At 40.8% G+C, this 26,839-nt stretch overlaps 1 protein-coding gene across 3 annotated transcripts; it reads left to right on the top strand.

Annotated features, from left to right (window-relative positions):
- The first annotated feature begins 4,722 nt into the window (after positions 1–4,722).
- On the top strand, positions 4,723–24,908 carry LOC132866785 (uncharacterized). 3 transcript variants are annotated; one of them, XM_060899560.1, is made up of 9 exons: positions 4,723–5,147; positions 5,945–6,018; positions 6,108–6,262; positions 13,070–13,116; positions 13,265–13,290; positions 15,231–15,309; positions 15,881–15,915; positions 24,190–24,306; positions 24,529–24,908. In XM_060899560.1, the coding sequence occupies exons 3-8, from the start codon at positions 6,114–6,116 to the stop codon at positions 24,289–24,291; spliced, it is 438 nt and encodes a 145-aa protein (XP_060755543.1). In that variant the 5' UTR covers positions 4,723–5,147; positions 5,945–6,018; positions 6,108–6,113; the 3' UTR covers positions 24,292–24,306; positions 24,529–24,908. The 3 variants fall into 3 exon arrangements, with proteins under 3 accessions (XP_060755543.1, XP_060755544.1, XP_060755542.1); XM_060899561.1 differs by having other exon boundaries at positions 4,725–5,147; positions 5,945–6,028; positions 24,190–24,295; XM_060899559.1 differs by having other exon boundaries at positions 4,737–5,147; positions 24,190–24,295.
- The last annotated feature ends 1,931 nt before the right edge of the window (positions 24,909–26,839 follow it).

A 26,839-nucleotide genomic window follows, 5' to 3' on the forward strand; every position in this document is an offset into this window, starting at 1 on the left:
AAATAAATAAATAAACGTCATAAAGTAAGTCAGCCCAAAGGGGAGAACGCGAACGGGCGACCCATGCAAGGCGTTTCCCTGAAGGTATAAAAGAGAAAAATCATACAATTAAAATTAGAGTAAACTGATCTGTGGCAGGGCGGCACAGTGGTGTAGTGGTTAGTGCTGTCGCCTCACAGCAAGAAGGTCCGGGTTCGAGCCCCGTGGCCGGCGAGGGCCTTTCTGTGCGGAGTTTGCATGTTCTTCCCGTGTCTGCGTGGGTTTCCTCCGGGTGCTCCGGTTTCCCCCACAGTCCAAAGACATGCAGGTTAGGTTAAATGGTGACTCTAAATTGACCGTAGGTGTGAATGTGAGTGTGAATGGTTGTCTGTGTCTATGTGTCAGCCCTGTGATGACCTGGCGACTTGTCCAGGGTGTACCCCGCCTTTCGCCCGTAGTCAGCTGGGATAGGCTCCAGCTTGCCTGCGACCCTGTAGAACAGGATAAAGCGGCTACAGATAATGAGAATGAGATGAGATAATCTGTGGCAACCACAGTCACAGTACACAGACCAAGTACATGAAAAGTCCGTATTATAGGTGGAGGTCAGTAATTCAAAGTACAGCTCTAACAGGGATGATTTGAAAACAGGGAGGCTATGGAATTTATCTGGGGAAAAATATTTACCTACATAGTTCCATGGTTTAACAATCCTATTGAAGAATGAGGCCTGATAAGTTGAAGTTCTGCAGTGAGTCGGTTAATTTCGGGTTTTGGGCCCTAGACCGGTCATGAGTTACAAAAGACATGTAGAGGTTTATGTTCAAATCTGTTTGGCCATTAATGCATTTATATACAAAGACTAAGTCTCTAATCTCCCTATCATAAGGCAGAGGACGCAAGTGCAGGCTTCTGAGTCTGTCTGTGTAAGTAGCATCCCCAATACGCTGTTGTAGTATCTAGCACGTTGCATGTCGTTGGACTCTCTCTAACAGGCTTCTAAGGTTGACCCTAGCAGGGGATCATACTTCAGACGTGTAACAGAGCTGTGACTTGACGAGCGACAAATATAAAGTCCTTCTCACTTGAATTTCCATCAGTAAGGGACAGGATCTTTTTAGAAAGCCAAGCATCCGGTTAGCCTTGTTGACTATTGAGCAGACGTGCAAATCCCATTTTAAATTACTTGAAATAACCATGCCCAGGTCTTTTTCTTAGTCAACTCGTTGAAGGCACGTGCTGCCCAGGTGGTAGTCGTGAATGACTGGAGTTTTTTTCCGCATGATGGTCAATATTTTGCACTTGTTGGCATTATACTGCATGTTCGATTCACAACTCCACCCCTCGGCATTGGCTAGATCGCGCTGTAATTGCTCGCTGTCTTTGGATGTCAGGATAATGCGAAAAAGTTTTGTGTCGTCTGCATATAGAGCGACTCCAGTTTCTTTATCCACATACCAAGACATTCCAACATGGTATAATATTGACCAAATCAAATCATATATACATATATGTTATTTACCAGCTGGGAGGTCCGTATTGTGAAATACCATGACCAAGGTCTTGAAAGTACTGAGCGAGGCCCTCTGGGCCGAGGTCAGTATTCAAGGCCGAGGTCATGGTATTTCATCATACGAACCGGCCTTAAGCTGGTAAATAATATATTTATTTTTTCTTTACCAAATTCTAACAGAAAACGAGAGCGCCCGAAAGGGAAAACCGAGCCGAGCCGCCATTTTGAATCCTCATTCACAGCTGTAATGCAAATGGCTTCCTCCTCGGTATACAAGTGCACTTCCATGGCAGGAAAAAAACTACATTAGGCCACTGATTTATACAAAACTGAGTCATTCAGGATTCAGCCATGTTTTTGCTCGTCGTGAGCAAGTTACAGGTTTTTAGCTTTCTCCTGAAATGTTTTCTTTTATTTTGTCTTCCTCAGGGTAGTAAAACTCGCTTTCACCATGAACACTGTCGTTATCGCTATCCATGCTGTAAAATTAATGCTATTCTCCTGAGAAATGCGAAAATAAATGTTGACAAAAATTGCTACTATGTTTGTTGTTGTTGTGAATGAGCGAGTCGCCAGAGGTCCATAATCGGGGTCCATAACTGGGGTCTGTATCGTAGGATACTGACCCGTTCGCCAGCCAATCAGAGCGCAGGATTTGATGGAAACCGCACCGCGAAAAAAATAAAGATACTTATGTTATACATATATACACATGTACAATACATATATACAGTACATACATATACACATACTTATAACTATACACATATCCATACGTATACAGACACCCTTGACTGCACTCACTGCAGCTGCTGTTGACAACTAAATTGCGGACAACTAATTTACACTGTGACATTTTGGTCACTGTTTGTGTTAATCTGTTTGTGTTAAAAAATCATTTGTTGACTTTTGAAGTAACTGCTAGTAACTGTTTGATTTTCATGATTTCTGCAGTATTCTGGTTTTTTATGTTAAATTTAACATTATATGATTATATCAGAATTTTTCAGAAAATTACACATATTGTATAACCTTGGAACTGTTGAGCTACCAGTAAATATTATTATAATACAGCCACACTTTGTCACATTTTTTCTTTTCACATTATGAACACATTTAGGGGGTGGGACAATGAAAATTACAAACTTCATTTTTGAGTGGCACCCTAATCAGTATTCACAATTCCTTTAGACATAACTTTGTGAGTATGCCAATCATTATTAATTTCTTTATTTTTTATATAAATAAGACTTGTCTATGTGGGACGGTTTCGTCCCGACTCTCAAGAATCACTTAAAAAGAAGAAAGCAAAATAAATACAAAAATCAACAAGTGTTACCAGGCAAAACAAACCTCACCCGGTAGCACTTATGATGAATATGAAGGAAGATATCACAAAAAAAAAAACATTTTTAATTTTTTTGTGACCTTGACCTTGATTTTGACCTTGTGTGTGAACATACTTGGCCAGTAAACATGCTTCTGATTCTGATTCGCTGCTGCTCTCAGCCAATCAGAACTCACTGTACTGCTTACTGCTCTCAGCCAATCAAAATACACCGTACTGCTCTCAGCCAATCAGAACTCACCGTACTGCACAATTGTTACACAATGGCATAGTGGCTAGCACCTCTATATGAGGCAGTAGCCACAAAAACCTTGACCTTGACCAGATGACCCCCAAAATGTTGGAGGTTCTATTTGAGACCAATGCCCATCTATCCTGAAAGTTTCATAAAGATTGGTCCAGCCGTTTTCCTGTAACATCATTAACAAACAAACAAACAAACAAACAAACCCCACCAAAAACAATACCTTGCTCCCTGGTGGACTCCATCCCAGGCGAGGTAATAAACACATGAGTAGTCCAGCAAGAGGGTTCTGGGTTTGAGCCCAGTGACCGACAGAGGCCTTTCTGTGTGGAGTTTGCATGTTCTCCCCATGTCTGCGTGGGTTTCCTCCGGGGGCTCTGGTTTCCCCCACAGTCCAAAAACCTGCAGCTTAGGTTGATTGATGGCTCTAAATTGACCGTAGGTATGAATGTGAATATGAGTGTGTGGCAGCGGGGGCGTGGTCAAGCGCCGGTCTGTGACAGGAGGGCGGAGTCAGGGAAGGTAAGTGGCAGAATCACGTCACCTGAGAGCAATTAACCTGTTTGTGTGTCTTCCCAGTGACTGCGCCCTATATCAGGAGGGAGAGCGAGAGCAGAAGGAGCTCAGCCCTGAACCAGACGCCGGCTGTGCGTCGGTGAATGTTATTGTTATACTGAAAAGTGTGGCAATAAAGCCATTTATAAAACCTGATCTCTGTCCTGCCGTCCTCTGTGCTCCACCCACACGTAGGGTCGCTTACAGAGTGTGAATGGTTGTTTGCCTCTGTGTGTCAGCCCTGCGATGATCTGGCAACTTGTCCAGGGTGTACCTGGACCCCTGCTCTCACCCATAGTCAGCTGGGATAGTAAGCTCCAGCTTGCCCGCAACCCTGCACAGGATAAGCGGTTATGGATAATGGATGGAGGGAATGAGAGGATGGATGAATTGGCAAACAGGGTGTTAAAGAAAGGAAATGGAGAAATGCAAATTAGTATTAGTAAAGCAGAGGTTAAATGTGCAATCGGGGGGGGGATCAATGTAATGTCGCAAGAAAAGTGGGACAAGAGACATCTATATTACATTGCTGGCATTTAGCAGACACTCTTATCCAGGGCAATACACCCAGAGCAGTTGGGGGTTAGGTGTAGCTCAAAGGCACTTCAGCCATTCTTGCTGGTCCAGGGAATCAAACCAGCTACCTTTTGGTCCCAAAGCCACTTCTCTAACCATTAGACCATGGCTTCCCCAGTAATAGTAAGTTCAAAAGAGTGTCAAAATGGTAAGGGTAGGTTGTGGATACAGGAGAGAGGAGGCTGTGTTGACCAGGTTAAGGTTGGGGCACTGTGCACTAAATAAAACCCTGAAAATGGAAGGGAAACATCAGACAAGCTTGTGTGTGTCAGGGACGTCAGGAAGAGGAGTCAGTGGAGTGTGTGGTTTTGAGTTGTAGGCGGTATGACACACACAGAGACGTGATGAGGAACAATCTGAGGGAGTTAGGGTTACAGGAGTTCACATCGAAAGATTATCGAACACGGGTAAAGGGCACAGGTTAGGATTCTGTTTGGTTTTAAGGGATATCGTTTTTTTTTTTTTTTTCTTATATAGGATATGATGGATGAGTAGGAATAAGGTGTTAGGATGGACAGATTACATGGATAGAGCTAGGCTGTTGAATGTGGAGGACAAAATGTAGACGAAGGGATATGTGAAAGTCCCCTCACATGAATTAGGTTCTAAATCTAGTGTCTGATCCACGCTCCAGAGCAGACAGTGGCGGTAATGCATCAATAAGCTGATGCCAACTACTGTAGAAGAAGAGGAAGAAGAAGAGCAGATGACACAGAGCTGCTGTAAAGGAAATAACTGTTGTTACGTCTGGTTTCATCAGCCACTTTCCAAGCTTGGTTTCTTTTGAGTTACTACATATTAAAGTTTGCTTTGACTGAGTAAACAGGTTTATATGTGCAGAAAGGACTGCTATTTCGGAGAAAAGCACTTTTTGGGGGAATTTATTTGTCTATCAGAGTGAAGACACAGCTGTTGATCATCGACATCAACCGGTGAGTTGTCAATACAATACGATACGATACGATACCATGCGATAGAAGTGATCATTTGCAAATTACTTCCTAATCAGACAGAGACAGACAGAGAGAGAGAGAGAGAGAGAGGGATTTACTTATCATTTCCCTACATTCATTGCTCTTTATAAACAGATCAACACTGTAAACACTGTTTATTTAGGAACTTCATCCTTTTTCTTTTAGACTTTTGATCTGTTGATCTACATCATATAATATAAAGACTAAAATGTATACAACTACAATAAATACTTACTTGATTATGTTTGTATTAATTAGGTTATATATACAGGGCAGATTGGACTCAGGCCCTATTTAAAAGCTGGTACTTTCCACATCTTTGTTGTCAGGCGTGACATCCGATACCTTCCCGACCAACACCCTAATGCTGGAGCACTGCAAAGCTTAAAACTAAACCAATACAGGGTTGTGTAATAAAAAATGAATTATAGAATAATAAAATAATCAAGCTTTTTAATAATAACAACAACGAAGCACTTTGATAATTGTTTTGGTCAAAAAACTACTTTCTAATTTTTTTTTTTAAATCCAGTTTGTTCCTCTTTTTCAGAAAGCCACAAAGCCATGACAAAAGGTTAAACGCTAAAATCTCACATGATAAATATCTGAGTGAGCAAACAATTCGCAATAATTTCTTCTTTAACCAGACTGAAACACTAGTGAGAAACGTCAATTATAAAAATAAACTAATGAGACACTTTATATGTTTTATTTTTCATAGAGTGGTTTAAATGTGTGTGTGTTGGTAATTCCAGGTTCAGATCTGTCAGGTCAGAAGATTACCTTCCAGGACAACGTTGACTTGACAAGAAGACGTTTGTAGACATCGGTAAGGGTTTGTAAGTTTCATTTTGGTTTGCTTCAAAATAAATTCCCACAACGTTTACTGTCCTAATCTTTTCCTTTCTGCCAATACAGTTATCAATGGATGGACTGGTGCCTCCACCACCACCCCGTCCATCCTCCTCCTCTTCTCTTGGTATCTATTATCCTCCTCCTCCCCGTCCTGCTCCGGCAGCAAGTGTCTTCAATCAGGGGAACAGTTCTGGACTCTCGCTGCCCAGCCAACAGCAGTACGTATGACGACTAGAAGCAGGTCAGAGTGGTTTAATGTTGGGTCTCTTTACCAGATGGACTCCTCTCTGCTGATGTTCTACACCAAGCTATGTTTCATGGCTCATCAGTCAGAATAAAAAACACCCTAACTTGGTCTCACCATGGCACATGAAAGCAGCCGCCCACATCTTTTCAAACTGCTGCTCATGCTGTATCTGAGTACAGTGTAAAACACTCAGAGTCTCACACAGCATCCACTCTCTTCTTCATACGTTACAGGCATTTAGCAGACGCTCTTGTCCAGAGCGATGTTCACAATTGGCTAGTGTCACGATGATTCTTTAATTGACAGGGGAGAGCTAGTATGCCCCTCCCACCCAGAAAGCAAGGCCAGGTTTTGCTCTTTTGGACGCCGGGTCATAGATGACATTGGGTGGCATCGTTGGGATTCAAACTTGCAATTTCCAGATAAGCGTGCTTGTTTTTTTATTTTATAATTTTTGTAAATTTTCTCATCTCATTATCTCTAGCCGCTTTATCCTGTTCTACAGGGTCGCAGGCAAGCTGGAGCCTATCCCAGCTGACTACGGGTGAAAGGCGGGGTACACCCTGGACAAGTCGCCAGGTCATCACAGGGCTGACACATAGACACAGACAACCATTCACACTCACATTCACACCTACGCTCAATTTAGAGTCACCAGTTAACCTAACCTGCATGTCTTTGGACTGTGGGGGAAACCGGAGCACCCGGAGGAAATCCACACGGACACGGGGAGAACATGCAAACTCCACACAGAAAGGCCCTCGCCGGCCACGGGGCTCGAACCCGGACCTTCTTGCTGTGAGGCAACAGCGCTAACCACTACACCACCGTGTAGCCCTACTGAAGACATCAAAACTATAAAAAAAAAAAATCTGGAACATATATGGAATTATGTGGTAAACAAAAAAGTGTTTAAAAAAACAAAAAATGTTTGATAGGTTTCAAAGATTCTTCAAAATATCCACCTTAATGACACTTTGTACACTATTGGTGTTATCTTAACCAGCTTCATGAGGTCATCACCTGGAATGCTTTTCAATTAACAGTTGTGTCTCATCAAAAGTTAATTAGTGGGTGAGTTTCTTATCTTTCGAACGTGTTTGGGATCAAAATACAGTAAATAGCCCTATTCCACATCACAACTGTAGTAATCCGTATATACACACACACACACACACACACATATATATAGATTAGATAAAACTTTATTGATCCTTTTGGGAGGGTTCCCTCAGGGAAATAAATAAATAAATAAATAAATAAATATATATATATATATATATATATATATATATATATATATATATATATATATATATATATATATATATATACACACACACAACCCTGATTCCAAAAAAGTTAGGACAAAGTACAAATTGTAAATAAAAACGGAATGCAATAATTTACAAATCTCAAAAACTGATATTGTATTCACAATAGAACATAGACAGCATATCAAATGTCGCAAGTGAGACATTTTGAAATTTCATGCCAAATATTGGCTCATTTGAAATTTCATGACAGCAACACATCTCAAAAAAGTTGGGACAGGGGCAGTAAGAGGCTGGAAAAGTTAAAGGTACAAAAAAGGAACAGCTGGAGGACCAAAGTGCAACTCATTAGGTCAATTGGCAATAGGTCATTAACATGACTGGGTATAAAAAGAGCATCTTGGAGTGCCAGCGGCTCTCAGAAGTAAAGATGGGAAGAGGATCACCAATCCCCCTAATTCTGCACCAACAAATAGTGGAGCAATATCAGAAAGGAGTTCGACAGTGTAAAATTGCAAAGAGTTTGAACATAACATCATCTACAGTGCATAATATCATCAAAAGATTCAGAGAATCTGGAAGAATCTCTGTGCGTAAGGGTCAAGGCCGGAAAATCATACTGGGTGCCCGTGATCTTCGGGCCCTTAGACGGCACTGCATCACATACAGGCATGCTTCTGTATTGGAAATCACAAAATGGGCTCAGGAATATTTCCAGAGAACATTATCTGTGAACACAATTCACCGTGCCATCCGCCGTTGCCAGCTAAAACTCTATAGTTCAAAGAAGAAGCCGTATCTAAACATGATCCAGAAGCGCAGACGTCTTCTCTGGGCCAAGGCTCATTTAAAATGGACTGTGGCAAAGTGGAAAACTGTTCTGTGGTCAGACGAATCAAAATTTGAAGTTCTTTATGGAAATCAGGGACGCCGTGTCATTCGGACTAAAGAGGAGAAGGACGACCCAAGTTGTTATCAGCGCTCAGTTCAGAAGCCTGCATCTCTGATGGTATGGGGTTGCATTAGTGCGTGTGGCATGGGCAGCTTACACATCTGGAAAGACACCATCAATGCTGAAAGGTATATCCAGGTTCTAGAGCAACATATGCTCCCATCCAGACGACGTCTCTTTCAGGGAAGACTTTGCATTTTCCAACATGACAATGCCAAACCACATACTGCATCAATTACAGCATCATGGCTGCGTAGAAGAAGGGTCCGGGTACTGAACTGAGCCTGCAGTCCAGATCTTTCACCCATAGAAAACATTTGGCGCATCATAAAACGGAAGATATGACAAAAAAGACCTAAGACAGTTGAGCAACTAGAATCCTACATTAGACAAGAATGGGTTAACATTCCTATCCCTAAACTTGAGCAACTTGTCTCCTCAGTCCCCAGACGTTTACAGACTGTTGTAAAGAGAAAAGGGGATGTCTCACAGTGGTAAACATGGCCTTGTCCCAACTTTTTTTAGATGTGTTGTTGTCATGAAATTTAAAATCATCTAATTTTTCTCTTTAAATGATACATTTTCTCAGTTTAAACATTTGATATGTCATCTATGTTCTATTCTGAATAAAATATGGCATTTTGAAACTTCCACATCATTGCATTCTGTTTTTATTTACAATTTGTACTTTGTCTCAACTTTTTTGGAATCGGGGTTGTATATATATATATATATACAACCCCGATTCCAAAAAAGTTGAGACAAAGTACAAATTGTAAATAAAAACAGAATGCAATGATGTGGAAGTTTCAAAATGCCATATTTTATATATATATATATATACACACATACATACACTGTGTGTGTGTATATATATATATATATATATATATATATATATATATATATATATATATATATATATATACACACACAGTTAGGTCCATATATATTTGGACACTGACACAAATTTTGTTTTTTTTTTACCTGTTTACTGAAACATATTCAAGTTATAGTTATATAATGGACATGGACATAAAGTCCAGACTTTCAGCTTTCATTTGAGGATATCCACATTAAAATTGGATGAAGGGTTTAGGAGTTTCAGCTCCTTAACATGTGCCACCCTGTTTTTAAAGGGACCAAAAGAAATTGGACAATTGACTCAAAGGCTATTTCATGGGCAGGTGTGGGCAATTCCTTTGTTATGTCATTCTCAATTAAGCAGATAAAAGGCCTGGAGTTGATTTGAGGTGTGGTGCTTGCATTTGGAAGATTTTGCTGTGAAGAAAACATGCGGTCAAATGAGCTCTCCATGCAGGTGAAAGAAGCCATCCTTAAGCTGTGAAAACAGAAAAAACCCATCCGAGAAATTGCTACAATATTAGGAGTGGCAAAATCTACAGTTTGGTACATCCTGAGAAAGAAACAAAGCACTGGTGAACTCATCAGTGCAAAAAGACCTGGACACTCACAGAAGACAACAGTTGTGGATGATCGCAGAATAATTTCCATGGTGAAGAGAAACCCCTTCACAACAGCCAACCAAGTCAACAACACTCTCCAGGAGGTAGGCGTATCAATATCCAAATCTACCATAAAGAGAAGACTACATGAAAGTAAATACAGAGGGTTCACTGCACGGTGCAAGCCACTCATAAGCCTCAAGAATAAAAAGGCTAGATTGGACTTTGCTAAAAAACATCTAGAAAAGCCAGCACAGTTCTGGAAGAACATTCTTTTGGACAGATGAAACCAAGATCAACCTCTACCAGAATGATGGAAAGAAAAAAGTATGGTGAAGGCATGGTACAGCTCATGATCCAAAGCATACCACATCATCTGTAAAACACAGCGGAGGCAGTGTGCTGGCTTGGGCATGCATGGCTGCCAGTGGCACTGGGTCACTAGTGTTTATTGATGATGTGACACAGGACAGAAGCAGCCAGATGAATTCTGAGGTATTCAGAGACACATTGTGTGCTCAAATCCAGCCAAACTGATTGGTCGGCGTTTCATAATACAGATGGACAATGACCCAAAACATAAAGCCAAAGCAACCCAGGAGTTTATTAAAGCAAAGAAGTGGAATATTCTTGAATGGCCAAGTCAGGCACCTGATCTCAACCCAATTGAGCATGCATTTCACTTGTTAAAGACTAAACTTCAGACAGAAAGGCCCACAAACAAACAGCAACTGAAAACCGCTGCAGTAAAGGCCTGGCAGAGCATTAAAAAGGAGGAAACACAGCGTCTGGTGATGTCCATGAGTTCAAGACTTCAGGCAGTCATTGCCAACAAAGGGTTTTCAATCAAGTATTAGAAATGAACATTTTATTTACAATTATTTAATTTGTCCAATTATTTTTGAGCCCCTGAAATGAAGGGATTGTGTTTCAAAAAATGCTTTAGTTCCTCACATTTTTATGCAATCATTTTGTTCAACCCACTGAATTAAAGCTGAAAGTCTGAACTTCAACTGCATCTGAATTGTTTTGTTCACAATTCATTGTGGTAATGTACAGAACCAAAATTAGAAAAATGTTGCCTCTGTCCAAATATTTATGGACCTAACTGTGTGTGTGTATATATATATATATATATATATATATATATATATATATATATATATATACATACATACATACATACAGTGGTGCTTGAAAGTTTGTGAACCCTTTACAATTTTCTATATTTCTGCATAAATATGACCTAAAACATCGTCAGATTTTCACACAAGTCCTAAAAGTAGATAAAGAGAACCCAGATAAACAAATGAGACAAAAATACTATACTTGGTCATTTATTTATTGAGGAAAATGATCCAATATTACATATCTGTGAGTGGCAAAAGTATGTGAACCTTTAGGATTAGCACTTAATTTGAAGGTGAAATGAGTCAGGTGTTTTCAATCAATGGGATGACAATCAGGTGTGAGTGGGCACCCTGTTTTATTTAAAGAACAGGGATCTATCAAAGTCTGATCTTCACAACACATGTTTGTGGAAGTGTATCATGGCACGAACAAAGCAGATTTCTGAGGACCTCAGAAAAAGCGTTTTTGATTCTCATCAGGCTGGAAAAGGTTACAAAACCATCTCTAAAGAGTTTGGACTCCACCAATCCACAGTCACACAGATTGTGTACAAATGGAGGAAATTCAAGACCATTGTTACCCTCCCCAGGAGTGGTCGACCAACAAAGATCACTCCAAGAGCAAGGCATGGAATAGTCGGCGAGGTCACAAGGGACCCCAGGGTAACTTCTAAGCAACTGAAGACCTCTCTCACATTGGCTAATGTTAATGTTCATGAGTCCACCATCAGGAGAATACTGAACAACAATGGTGTGCATGGCAGGGTTGCAAGGAGAAAGCCACTGCTCTCCAAAAAGAACATTGCTGCTCGTCTACAGTTTGCTAAAGATCACGTGGACAAGCCAGAAGGCTATTGAAAAAATGTTTTGTGGACGGATGAGACCAAAATAGAACTTTCTGGTTTAAATGAGAAGCATTATGTTTGGAGAAAGGAAAATACTGCATTCCAGCATAAGAACCTTATCCCATCTGTGAAACATGGTGGTGGTAGTATCATGGTTTGGGCCTGTTTTGCTGCATCTGGGCCAGGACGGCTTGCCATCATTGATGGAACAATGAATTCTGTATTATACCAGCGAATTCTAAAGGAAAATGTCAGGACGTCTGTCCATGAACTGAATCTCAAGAGAAGGTGGGTCATGCAGCAAGACAACAACCCTAAGCACACAAGTCGTTCTACCAAAGAATGGTTAAAGAAGAATAAAGTTAATGTTTTGGAATGGCCAAGTCAAAGTCCTGACCTTAATCCAATGGAAATGTTGTGGAAGGACCTGAAGCGAGCAGTTCATGTGAGGAAACCCACCAACATCCCAGAGTTGAAGCTGTTCTGTACGGAGGAATGGGCTAAAATTCCTCCAAGCCGGTGTGCAGGACTGATCAACAGTTACCGCAAACGTTTAGTTGCAGTTATTGCTGCACAAGGGGGTCACACCAGATACTGAAAGCAAAGGTTCACATACTTTTGCCACTCACAGATATGTAATATTGGATAATTTTCCTCAATAAATAAATGACCAAGTATAATATTTTTGTCTCATTTGTTTAACTGGGTTCTCTTCATCTACTTTTAGGACTTGTGTGGAAATCTGATGATGTTTTAGGTCATATTTATGCAGAAATATAGAAAATTCTAAAGGGTTCACAAACTTTCAAGCACCACTGTATATATATATATATATATATATATATATATATATATTACATCAAGAACTGAACAACTAAGTAAAGGGAAACGACATCCATCACTGCTTTAAGACATGAAGTGACTTTTAATGAATAAAAATAAAGAAAAAACATTGAATTTGAAGGTGTGTCCAAACTTTTGACTGGCATTGTATTTCTGGATTACAACATTACAATTTACAGAAAGATAACAAAATTGAAATTTATTCAACACCAACATAAACCTATTAAATGAAGCAACCTCTCTCTCTCTCTCTCTCTCTCTCTCTCAGCTCTGGCTCAGGTGGTGATAATGGTGATGATCATTCTCCAGATTCAGGTAATCTATATCACTGATGTCCAATGTAACAACATCTGAATTCTTTTTCGAAATAAAGGCGTCTGCAGTTTTTTCTGTAGTTTCATCGCTCTACTACAATAAACTAACCATCCATCCATTTATTTTGTTTGTTTTGTGTGTGCTGCAGGTGGGACCGTACCAATGGGAACAGCGGTAACTCTAGATCATCACTTTTCACTGTTAAAGTGCTAGTGAATTTGAGTCCCTTTTACTGACCCTGACAAGTAAAAATGCATCAATCATATCCACTATCAGTCTGATAACCTTCTCGTTTACTCACTTACTCAATGTGCAACGTAAGCACACAATCGTGTGCACACAACTTCACAACATTGTTAATATTGTGTTACAGACTTCACATTAACACGTGACGAATATCAGGCTTTGCATCTGATTACTGATGGATTGTTTTTGGATGTTGAATACAACCCCGATTCCAAAAAAGTTGGGACAAAGTACAAATTGTAAATAAAAGCAGAATGCAATAATTTACAAATCTCAAAAACTGATATTGTATTCACAATAGAACATAGACAACATATCAAATGTCGAAAGTGAGACATTTTGAAATTTCATGCCAAATATCGGCTCATTTGAAATTTCATGACAGCAACACATCTCAAAAAAGTTGGGACAGGGGCAATAAGAGGCTGGAAAAGTTAAAGGTACAAAAAAGGAACAGCTGGAGGACCAAATTGCAACTCATTAGGTCAATTGGCAATAGGTCATTAACATGACTGGGTATAAAAAGAGCATCTTGGAGTGGCAGCGGCTCTCAGAAGTAAAGATGGGAAGATGATCACCAATCCCCCTAATTCTGCGCCGACAAATAGTGGAGCAATATCAGAAAGGAGTTCAACAGTGTAAAATTGCAAAGAGTTTGAACATATCATCATCTACAGTGCATATCATCATCAAAAGATTCAGAGAATCTGGAAGAATCTCTGTGCCTAAGGGTCAAGGCTGGAAAACCATACTGGGTGCCCATGATCTTCGGGCCCTTAGACGGCACTGCATCACATACAGGCATGCTTCTGTATTGGAAATCACAAAATGGGCTCAGGAATATTTCCAGAGAACATTATCTGTGAACACAGTTCACCGTGCCATCCGCCGTTGTCAGCTAAAACTCTATAGTTCAAAGAAGAAGCCGTATCTAAACATGATCCAGAAGCGCAGACGTCTTCTCTGGGCCAAGGCTCATTTAAAATGGACTGTGGCAAAGTGGAAAACTGTTCTGTGGTCAGACGAATCAAAATTTCAAGTTCTTTATGGAAATCAGGGACGCCGTGTCATTCGGACTAAAGAGGAGAAGGACGACCCGAGTTGTTATCAGCGCTCAGTTCAGAAGCCTGCATCTCTGATGGAATGGGGTTGCATTAGTGCATGTGGCATGGGCAGCTTACACATCTGGAAAGAGACCATCAATGCTGAAAGGTATATCCAGGTTCTAGAGCAACATATGGTCCCATCCAGACGACGTCTCTTTCAGGGAAGACCTTGCATTTTCCAACATGACAATGCCAAACCACATACTGCATCAATTACAGCATCATGGCTGCGTAGAAGAAGGGTCCGGGTACTGAACTGGCCAGCCTGCAGTCCAAGTCTTTCACCCATATAAAACATTTGGCGCGTCATAATATTGAAGATACGGCAAAAAAGACCTAAGACAGTTGAGCAACTAGAATCCTACATTAGACAAGAATGGGTTAACATTCCTATCCCTAAACTTGAGCAACTTGTCTCCTCAGTCCCCAGACGTTTACAGACTGTTGTAAAGAGAAAAGGGGATGTCTCACAGTGGTAAACATGGCCTTGTCCCAACTTTTTTGAGATGTGTTGTTGTCATGAAATTTAAAATCATCTAATTTTTCTCTTTAAATGATACATTTTCTCAGTTTAAACATTTGATATGTCATCTATGTTCTATTCTGAATAAAATATGGAATTTTGAAACTTCCACGTCATTGCATTCCGCTTTTATTTACAATTTGTACTTTGTCCCAACTTTTTTGGAATCGGGGTTGTAATTACCAGGCTCAGAAGTTCACTGATTGGTTAAAAGCAACTCTAAATCCTGTCTCTCGTAGGATGATTGCCAAGTCCCCATGCAGGAGACGAATCCCACATCTATATACACACCAACCTCAGACGCACCAGAGATCCACGGTGAGTCCACTCAGAGTACACTCATTAACACCACGACAGGGATGATCTCATAGCGCACACATAGGTTAAAGACGGCTTTTTTAGATTTACTGCCCTTTCAGTGACTCCTCTGTGAATGTTTGATTTGTACATAACACTTCTGGCATGTTGTATTGTTTTATGGGCGGCACGGTGGTGTAGTGGTTAGCACTGTTGCTTCACAGCAAGAAGGTTCTGGGTTCAAGCCCAGTGGCTGATGGGGGCCTTTCTGTGTTGAGTTTGCATGTTCTCCCCGTGTCCGCGTGGGTTTCCTCCGGGTGCTCCGGTTTCCCCCACAGTCCAAAGACATGCAGGTTAGGTTAACTGGTGACTCTAAATTGACCGTAGGTGTGAATGTGAATGGTTGTTTGTCAGCCTTGCGAAGATCTGGCGACTTGTCCAGGGTGTACCCCACCTCTCACCCATAGTCAGCTGGGGTAGGCTCCAGCTTGCCCGCGACCATGTACAGGTTAAGCAGTTATGGATAATGGATGGAAGGATGGATGTATTGTTTTATTATTATTATTTAAAAAAAAATTGTCTTGTTTTTCAGAATCTGAGCAGGCAAGTCTGGAGAATGCCGAAAAGGTCAAAACACACACACACACAACTTTCCAATGTTGTTCATTTTGTGTTTAAATCTTCACTTTGAGGAGGGGGTGGCACGATGGTGTAGTGGTTAGCGCTGTCACCTCACAGCAAGAAGGTCCGGGTTCAAGCCCTGTGGCCGGCGAGGCCCTTTCTGTGCGGAGTTTGCATGTTCTCCCCATGTCCGCGTGGGTTTCCTCTGGGTGCTCCGGTTTCCCCCACAGTCCAAAGACATGCAGGTTAGGTTAACTGGTGACTCTAAATTGAGCGTAGGTGTGAATGTGAGTGTGAATGGTTGTCTGTGTCTATGTGTCAGCCCTGTGATGACCTGGCGACTTGTCCAGGGTGTACCCTGCCTTTCACCCGTAGTCAGCTGGGATAGGCTCCAGCTTGCCTGCGACCCTGTAGAACAGGATAAAGCGGCTACAGATAATGAGATGAGATGAGACTTTGAGGAGGGATGTGTATATTTACCTCGCCCTAGACAGGGTCCACTAGGGGGCGAGGTATTGTTCTCGGTCAGGTTTCTTTCTTTGTTTTTTTTTTTGTTAATGTTATTATGGGAAAACGGCTGGATCAGTCTTCATGAAACCTTAAGGATAGATGGGCATTGGTCTCAAATAGAAACTCCAACATTTTGAGGGCCATCAGGTCAAGGTCACCAAAAAGGTCAAAATTGTTTTTGTTGTAGCTACTGCGTGTCCGGCTCTTGATCAGGAGATCATGAGTTCTATTTACGGTCGGGTCATATCAAAGACCATCATAAAAATGGTACCTACTGCCGTCTGGCAAGGCATGCTGCAATACAGATGTGAGTGGGGAGTCAAACTCTCGCGGTTACCAGAGGACCAGCCCCCCACTGTAACCCTAGCTATGTATGTAATAGGTGAGAGGCCGAGGGCTACGGAAACAAAGATCGGTGCTGCCCTATGCGCCACATGGTGTGGGAAGGGACTTTGACTGCCTCATACAGAGGCACTAGCCACTATGCTATAAGAATGTAAGAGTGTAACAGTCATGCATGCACGTGTTCCGATTAAAATGGTCAGTGAGTGTGTACAATTTGGTTCACCATTTGAAATAAATGGACTAGAATAAAGAAATCACGTTATGCTTATTACAGAGGGAAAGTGTGTTCCACTGAGCTCTAGCGCCGGACCATTTCCAGGAAATACAGTGGTGCTTGAAAGTTTGTGAACCCTTTAGAATTTTCTATATTTCTGCATAAATATGACCGAAAACATCATCAGATTTTCACACAAGTCCTAAACGTAGATAAAGAGAACCCAGTTAAACAAATGAGACAAAAATATTATACTTGGTCATTTATTTATTGAGGAAAATTATCCAATATTACATATCTGTGAGTGGCAAAAGTATGTGAACCTCTAGGATTAGCAGTTAATTTGAAGGTGAAATTAGAGTCAGGTGTTTTCAATCAATGGGATGACAATCAGGTGTGAGTGGGCACCCTGTTTTATTTAAAGAACAGGGATCTATCAAAGTCTGATCTTCACAACACATGTTTGTGGAAGTGTATCATGGCACGAACAAAGGAGATTTCTGAGGACCTCAGAAAAAGCGTTGTTGATGCTCATCAAGCTGGAAAAAGTTATAAAACCATCTCTAAAGAGTTTGGACTCCACCAATCCACAGTCAGACAGATTGTGTACAAATGGAGGAAATTCAAGACCATTGTTACCCTCCCCAGGAGTGGTTGACCAACAAAGATCACTTCAAAAGCAAGGCATGTAATAGTCAGTGAGTTCACAAAGGACCCCAGGGTAACTTCTAAGCAACTGAAGGCCTCTCTCACATTGGCTAATGTTAATGTTCATGAGTCCACCATCAGGAGAACACTGAACAACAATGGTGTGCATGGCAGGGTTGCAAGGAGAAAGCCACTGCTCTCCAAAAAGAACATTGCTGCTCGTCTGCAGTTTGCTAAAGATCATGTGGACAAGCCAGAAGGCTATTGGAAAAATGTTTTGTGGACGGATGAGACCAAAATAGAACTTTTTGGTTTAAATGAGAAGCGTTATGTTTGGAGAAAGGAAAACACTGCATTCCAGCATAAGAACCTTATCCCATCTGTGAAACATGGTGGCGGTAGTATCATGGTTTGGGCCTGTTTTGCTGCATCTGGGCCAGGACGGCTTGCCATCGTTGATGGAACAATGAATTCTGAATTATACCAGCGAATTCTAAAGGAAAATGTCAGGACATCTGTCCATGAACTGAATCTCAAGAGAAGGTGGGTCATGCAGCAAGACAACGACCCTAAGCACAAAAGTCGTTCTACCAAAGAATGGTTAAAGAAGAATAAAGTTAATGTTTTGGAATGGCCAAGTCAAAGTTCTGACCTTAATCCAATGGAAATGTTGTGGAAGGACCTGAAGCGAGCAGTTCATGTGAGGAAACCCACCAACATCCCAGAGTTGAAGCTGTTCTGTACGGAGGAATGGGCTAAAATTCCTCCAAGCCGGTGTGCAGGACTGATCAACAGTTACCGGAAATGTTTAGTTGCAGTTATTGCTGCACAAGGGGGTCACACCAGATACTGAAAGCAATGGGTCACGCACTTTTGCCACTCACAGATATGTAATATTGGATAATTTTCCTCAATAAATAAATGACCAAGTATAATATTTTTGTCTCTTTGTTTAACTGGGTTCACTTTATCTACTTTTAGGACTTGTGTGAAAATCTGATGATGTTTTCGGTCATATTTATGCAGAAATATAGAAAATTCTAAAGGGTTCACAAACTTTCAAGCACCACTGTAAGAGTTTGGGTCATGGCGTCAGCTTGTGTATGTCAGCCTTTGTTCGGAGGTTTCAGTTTTGAAAACTGTAAGAGGTAAGAGTAGAATAATATGAAGTACAGACACTTGGTATATTTTACGTCTGTGATTTTTAAATTGTTCATTTTTGGATTACGCTTCATTTTTGTGGCTGCTGCCTCACAGAGTAAATATGTATGCTATATTTATTGTATGGACACGGGATCAGAAAACAATTTTATTTATAAGCAGTAGCCAGATGTACACATACCTATTTTTTTCGCGATATCTTCCTTCATATTCATCATAAGTGCTACCGGGCGAGGTTTGTTTTGCCTGGCAACACTTGTTTTTCTTGTTTTTAACATGGGCGTCATATTTGAACAAAATTATTAAACGCACAGCAAGACCTTTTACTGAATGTCACCTGGTTTAGTTTTAGTTTTAATGATATTTTAACAGGATGCTTCTTCACCAAAGTGGTTTTCAAGGTCCTGTAAAAACTAATTACATGTTACAAGATTGAAAAAGTTTAAAAACAAAGTATATATAATATATATTTCTATCTACATTCACTGGATATGAGCAATTAGACGCTCTGATTGACTAATCTACTACTAGGATATCAGCTCATATACTGTGAGTGGAGAAAAACAAAACGGCAGAGCGTGTTGCTGAACCAACCGAGGACGAAATTAAAAACGCTACTCGAAAACAAACCCCCCCAAAAATATAAAAGAAAAGCAACAAAATATGGAATGAAAGTATTTGATGGTAAGAACATAACTTTTTTTTCAAAAATTATTATTTTTGTATTTTTCACAAATTGCTCCTGTCATTTTGCCGGTCTGTTTACATTCTAAGCGGAAATGATTTTGTCGGACGTTTTGTATAAATATTTAATTTATCGTATTTGCTAAAAATAAAAATGCTCTGTTTCTCTAAATCCAGTGAATGTGGATAGAATAAAACAGTTATTCCACTCAATCTCGTCGTACATGGCTTATAGATAACTGGGTGCTACGCGCCTCGTCGGCTATCAGCTCATGTACGACTCAATTTCATGGAATAACTGTTAATTATTTTTTTTACGGTGCGGTTTCCATCAAATCCTGCGCTCTGATTGGCTGGTGAGTGGGTCCGTATCCTACGATACAGACCCCAGTTACGACCCTGGTTATGGACCTCTCGTGACTCGCTCATTCACAACAACAACAAACATAGTAGAATTTTTTGTCAACATTTATCTTTTTTTTTAATAAGATTTATTTATAAGATTATCAAAAATCTGATAAATTTTTACCAGCATTTCTCAGGAGAATAGCATTAATTTTACATCATGGATAGCGATAACGACAGTGTTCACAGCGAAAGCGAGTTTTACTACCCTGAGGAAGAAGAAATAAAAGAAAACATTTCAGGAGAAAGCTAAAAACCTCTAACTTGCTAACGCCGAGCAAAAACATGGCTGAATCCTGAATGACTCAATTTTGTATAAATAGGGGACTACATAGGCAGCAAAATGTAGTTTTTTTTTCCTGCCATGGAAGTCCACTTATATACCGAGGAGGAAGCAATTTGCATTACAGCCGTGAATGAGGGTTCAAAATGGCGGCTCAGTTTTCCCTTTCGGGGGCTCTCGTTTTCTGTTAGAATTTGGTAAAGAAAAAAATATATATATTATTTACCAGCTTAAGGTCGGTCCGTATGGTGAAATACCGTGACCTCGACTTTGAATACTGACCTCGGCCCAGAGGGCCTCGCTCAGTACTTTCAAGACCTCGGTCACGGTATTTCATCATACGGACCTCCCAGCTGGTAAATAACATGTATGTATTCTACAGCTTAGCAATATTTTATATTACCTTTAGGATATGATATAATTTATATTTGTATTCTTTACATTTATTTATATGCAATATTTTAAGCGCATTTGATCATATATTCATGTAAAATGCGCTGTAATAATAAATAATAATAATAATTAATAAAAAATTTACATTATAATCATGTAAGAATGTAAAAATTTGAATCATATGCATTGAAAGACTTTAAAAGAATTTAGATTTCAACTGGGAACTCTTAGAGCATGGTTTAATATCGTCACTTAGATTGTTCCGTTCGATAATGGCTTGATACGATACCTTTTGTTTTCTCCAATTCGATTTTCCAGTTGGTAGACGAAACTCGCTTCCATGTCTTGTGTCCTAACCAGGTTCGTGTTCATTCAGCTTAGTCAACTTTAACTTTGACGATAACATGTTGTTCTTACATTTGAAGATGTGCAGACATCAGTGAGAGAGTCTGCGTTGAGTGAGTTTGTTCCACTTGAGTTCCTTACGTGCACCAGTTCCTGAGGACTGTCAGGGACGATCCAAGATAATATTGGTGGCTTTATTGTGCAGAATTTGAAGTGATTGCATCAGCGGGATGTTGTGTTTATCTCCCCACACAATATCACCATAATCAAAGAGTGGTAGAACTAAGCTATTGAATTACAACAATCGAGTGAATTTAGGTAAAAGATGTTTAATTCACTTCCAAAGACCGAGGCATTTATTGATTTTGGTAATCTGTGATCTCAGATTACCACCTGATCTTAGTCCTGTTATAGCAGCGTGACATGAGGACAACGTGCCACACTGAAAAGCAAAACCTTCACTACATAGTTGTGGAAAAAGAAAATCAGATTTTTAACAAGTGTTGCCAGGCAAAACAAACCTTGCCCGGTATCACAAAAAAAATAGGTTCCCTATGGGTATATGTGGCTACTGCTTATCAGAAGTGGACAATAATGAAGTACATTTATTTGAGTACTGTACTTAAGTACACTTTTTGAGTATCTGCACTTTACTTGAGTATTATTTTTTTGGAAACTTATGACTTTAACTTCACTACATTTGAAAGGCAAATATCGTACTTTTCACTCCACGACATTTCTATCAAGGTCCTCGTTACTCATTACTATGAAGTAGCTTTGAAAGTGGATGTTTTTGTCTTTTCTTTTCTAAAACGTGATGGTTTTTTCCCAGGTGACACTGAGACAGCCGATCAGTAATCACTAGGGTCACGTCACGTCCATAGACTGTAAAAAATCAAGTTCAGTGATTTCTCAGCAGCATTATTTAACACAATCAGTTGATGGCAGAATGGAAGGAGGAGGTTCTTCCCGGGAATGCATGCACTCATGGCCCATGAACCCATGTTTCAGTTTTCTGAAAGGATTAAAGATTCATTTCATTTTAAATGTTTGCTTTGTTTGCCAAAAACGAACCACATCACGGCCTACAAAAACTCGCCGTCCAACCTGCAAAAGTATATTGAGGTCTGTAAACGTTTTATTCCAAGAGAAAGCTTGCAACGAAGTGGTCTGTGCTTTTAGAGCTAGCGATAACGTTGCAATAGCTATGCAGTCTGGTTAGTCAAATGACTTTCTATGGATTTGCCCGCCAAGTTGCCATCGCCTTGTCCACGGCTAACGTTAACACATAGCTAGTTAACTTGGACACTGTTAGTTAGCATGTAAAAATGGAGTTACGCTAACATGAGTAACGTTAAATTATCTGAAGTCCTTTCAGAAATACGTTTTAGCATAATCTTGCCAAATAAACAGAATGTAGAAATCTTTCTTTTCTAGTAGTGTTAGCTACACAATATGATTTCGAGTTTGAAGAGCGTTTCCTAGCACGTCAGGTGGAGTTTCACTGACTAGCTAGCTTAACGTTAAACCAGCATGATGGCACGGCATGCGTTCATTTTATGAATTCACATTTCTTTCTTTGGTCACAGCATTAGGTTTTGTAAGTGTTGTGGCGATAATACAACGATGTGTTGACAGAAAATGTACTTTTAATACTTAAGTATTTTTAAAAGCAAGTACTTCAGTATTTCACTTGTATCAGAGTAACATTTGACCAGTGGGATCTGTACTTTGACTTAAGTAATAAAGTTGGATACTTTGTCCACCTCTGATGCTTATAAATAAAATTGTTTTCTGATCCCGTGTCCATACAATAAATATAGCATATATATTTACTCTGTGAGGCAGCAGCCACAAAAATGAAGCGTAATCCAAAAATGAACAATTTAAAAATCACAGACGTAAAATATCCCAAGTGTCTGTACTTCATATTATTCTACTCTTACCTCTTACAGTTTTCAAAACTGAAACCTCCAAACAAAGGCTGACATACACAAGCTGTCGCCATGACCCAAACTCTTATTTCCCGGAAATGGCCCAGTGCTAGAGCTCAGTGGAACGCACTTTCCCTCTGTAATAAGCATAAACATGTCTGAAAGCGATTTCTTTAGTCTAGTCCATTTATTTATAATTTATAATTATAAAAATAAATCAACAGAGTGGGGAAGTTTTTATCAATGGGGTTTAAAAGTGGGCGTGGCCAAACCCCCTTCCTTTGCATATGTAAACGAACCAAGAAAGTTAAATTAGCACATTAGTGTGGTGCAGATGGCACAGTGGTGTACTGGTTAGCGCTGTCACCTCACAACAAGAAGGTTCTGGGTTCGAGCCCTGTGGCCGGCGAGGGCCTTTCTGTGTGGAGTTTGCATGTTCTCCCCGTGTCTGCGTGGGTTTCCTCCGGGTGCTCCAGTTTCCCCCACAGTCCAAAGACATGCAGGTTAGGTTAACTGGTGACTCTAAATTGACCGTAGGTATGAGTGTGAGTGTGAATGGTTGTCTGTGTCCATGTGTCAGCCCTGTGATGACCTGGCGACTTGTCCAGGGTGTACCCCGCCTCTCGCCCATAGTCAGCTGGGATAGGCTCCAGCTTGCCTGCAACCCTGTACAGGATAAGCGGCTACAGATAATGGATGGATAGTGTGTTGCAGTCATCTCATCTCATTATCTCTAGCCGCTTTATCCTTCTACAGGGTCGCAGGCAAGCTGGAGCCTATCCCAGCTGACTACGGGCGAAAGGCGGGGTACACCCTGGACAAGTCGCCAGGTCATCACAGGGCCGACACATAGACACAGACAACCATTCACACTCACATTCACACCTACGGTCAATTTAGAGTCACCAGTTAACCTAACCTGCATGTCTTTGGACTGTGAGGGAAACCGGAGCACCCAGAGGAAACCCACATGGACACGGGGAGAACATGCAAACTCCGCACAGAAAGGCCCTCGCCGGCCACGGGGCTTGAACCCGGACCTTCTTGCTGTGAGGCGACAGCGCTAACCACTACACCACCGTGCCGCCCTGTTGCAGTCATGGCACACTGAAATGCAATCACTTTCCCTCCATTTAAAGAGATGGACTTTAGAATTTCTTCATTCCTTTCTGCATCCCTTATCAGACTTTCCACATTTATAACTAAAAACACGTACAGCTCCCAGCAGGACCCAGGAGCTCTCAGACTCAAATTCCTTACTATGTTTTCTTTACTCTGAAAAGAGCAAGAATAGTTTTATTTACTTTTTCACCTTGCGCTCAAAACCTTTCATTATTTTGATTGTTTAATGTTTGCAGCTGAATGAGCCAGTGCAGGAGAGCACAGATGGAGAAAGGGTGGAGCAAGGTGATACGGCCAGCATGGGAGAGAAAGGAACGCCTGACAATACCTCCAAGTGACACAGTAGGGAGCTGGTGTGTGTGTGTGTGTGTGTGTGTGTGTGTGTGTGTGTGTGTGTGTGTGTGTGAGCAAAAGATTTTGCATCCAGACCTCCAGCATGAATTAATTTCACAAACACACAACTTTTCATCGAATTTTAATGATTTCTTACACGGGAATTTACATCTTCAACCAATGCCACAACTGCTCTGGTTTATCCTCTCAAGTTTATCCTCTCTCTCTGTCTCTCCCTCTAGCTGCTGAACTTCGTGCTTAGTTAAGCCTCCTGTAAGGATGAGTGAAACACCAGGAACCTCTTCCCCTGCAAGCTCCACCTCTTTATTCCTCTTGCACAAGCACTATGTGTCCTGTAACTGATGATGCCTTTAGTATTAACAGAGCAATAGCACCTAAGCATAACTGTCATCACTTGTTTATTGCAATGTATTATGGGGAATAGCCGGGGTCAGTAGTTGTGCAATATAGTGAATATTACACTAGAGTGAATGTTTAGTTGCAGTTATTGTTGCACAAGGGGGTCACATCAGATACTGAAAGCAAAGATTCACATACTTTTGCCACTCACAGATATGTAATATTAGATCATTTTCCTCAATAAATAAATGACCAAGTATAATATTTTTGTCTCGTTTGTTTAACTGGGTTCTCTTTATCTACTTTTAGTACTTGTGCGAAAATCTGATGATGTTTTAGGTCATATTTATGCAGAAATATAGAAAATTCTAAAGGGTTCACAAACTTTCAAACACCACTGTACATGCATTTACTTCAATAAATGCTGCTAGTGAGGTACACTGAACATTATACATACCCGAAAGAGAACCCTTCATGGTTTGGGAGTTTTTTGGGTCCGACAGGCTCGTTCGGCTGCCAAGTGCTTCAGTACATTGAGAGGCAAAGGCTGAAGAATGCACTAGCAAAAGGGTCAATTTAGTCAAACAAAATCACCGACACCACGTTTAAGGCTACTACTAGATATAGATATTGTACTAGGATAACAAACACACGTCACACTCTTTTTTTTTTTTTTATTTTGTTTTTTGGTCAGTCAACAGAACAAGAGAAGTTTGGTTTAGGCTAACAAAGGGACTTGATTACAGTGTCAGAAACTGGGATACAATCAGAGTCAAATTCTGTCCTCCGAGGTACAATTTATACTATTATACCCCCTCCGGGTTCACTATTGGACATCAAGGTAACTATGTGTGCCTTTTTAGGACCAAAAAGTTACATATACACTCACTGGCCACTTTAATAGGAACTTGTTCTTGATTCTAAGATCCCTGTTCTTGGCTGCACCCAATGTGTTCTTCTGCTGCTGCATGCTGAGATGCTTTTCTGCTCACCATGGTTGTAAAGAGTGATTATATGAGTTGCTATGTCCTTCCTGGCAGCTCGAACCACAAATCTGTCAATTTTCCTCTGACCTCTCTGATCAACAAGGTGTTTGTTTCCACCCACAGAATGTCAAGTACGAGACAGGAGAACCAAGTGCGTGTCATGAACACAAGTTGATTTATTGATAAAGGGGAAAGGGGATGGGAAGAGTGAGAGTCTGAGTGGTGGCTGCGGCTGAGCATGCAGTGGCAGGAGGGTCCTTTGGAGTGAGTGGCTGCAGGAGCTGGGACAACACCAGGGACAGACTGGAGCAGGGGGCAGGCAGGTACTGGCAGGTTGTTCGGGGCAGGAGAGCAGTCGTTGTCGGGTCAGGCAAGTTTTCAGTCACGGAGATCAGTTGTGTAGATGCGACCAAACTCTTCCGCGTTTTTCCTGTTTACATAGGTTTATATGACCAGTGACATGAAACAAAGTTCAGTTACACAAATTGAAACGTGGCGATTTTCTATGCTATGGAAAGTCTGCACTATAATGACAGGCATACTAACACCTTCTGCGCGCTTCGACAGCGCATTGATACCTGCACTGGAAACCGGAGCACCCGGAGGAAACCCACGCGGACACGGGGAGAACATGCAAACTCCACACAGAAAGAAGGCTCTCGTCGGCCACGGGGCTCAAACCCGGACCTTCTTGCTGTGAGGCGACAGCGCTAACCATCACACCACCGTGCCGCCCGTACAGCGATTAATGCTGTATTGTGAATTATTTTTTGTAGTGTTAGCATGTACTGAAAGAAGACAACTTCATTTTATTCCAATTGTGTTGTGTATTTGGAGTGGTAACTGCTTTTCATTTATGTTAAAGTGCAGCCAACATGTCTAACAGGAAATAGAGCAAAAAGTATGTAAGCAAAGACGAGGAAGTCAACGCTATGATTAAGCAACAAAATTAAAAACGAAGACCTTAAATACAATCTTTCAACTGTGGCATGAAACCCACACAGGCATGAGGAGAACATGCAAACTCCACACAGAAAGGCCCCAGTTGGCTTCAAGGCTCAAACCCATAACCTTCTTGCTGTAAGGCAACAGTACTAACCACTGCACCACTGTGCTGCCCTGAATAAAAAATAAAATAAAATAAAATAAACAAGAATGACACTTTTACATTAAGATTCAAAATAAATACACAATAAACAACATTAAC

Source organism: Neoarius graeffei, chromosome 18 (genome assembly GCF_027579695.1).
Source record: "Neoarius graeffei isolate fNeoGra1 chromosome 18, fNeoGra1.pri, whole genome shotgun sequence".
Classification (NCBI taxonomy): Eukaryota; Metazoa; Chordata; class Actinopteri; order Siluriformes; family Ariidae; genus Neoarius; species Neoarius graeffei.

Bases quoted from the DNA above. Each gene is read 5' to 3' on its own strand.
- LOC132866785 (XM_060899560.1), top strand. From the start codon at position 6,114: ATGGATGGACTGGTGCCTCCACCACCACCCCGTCCATCCTCCTCCTCT. The intron at 13,117-13,264 runs GTAATCTATATC...TGTGTGCTGCAG, and splicing joins TGATCATTCTCCAGATTCAG to GTGGGACCGTACCAATGGGA. The intron at 13,291-15,230 runs GTAACTCTAGAT...TGTCTCTCGTAG, and splicing joins CCGTACCAATGGGAACAGCG to GATGATTGCCAAGTCCCCAT.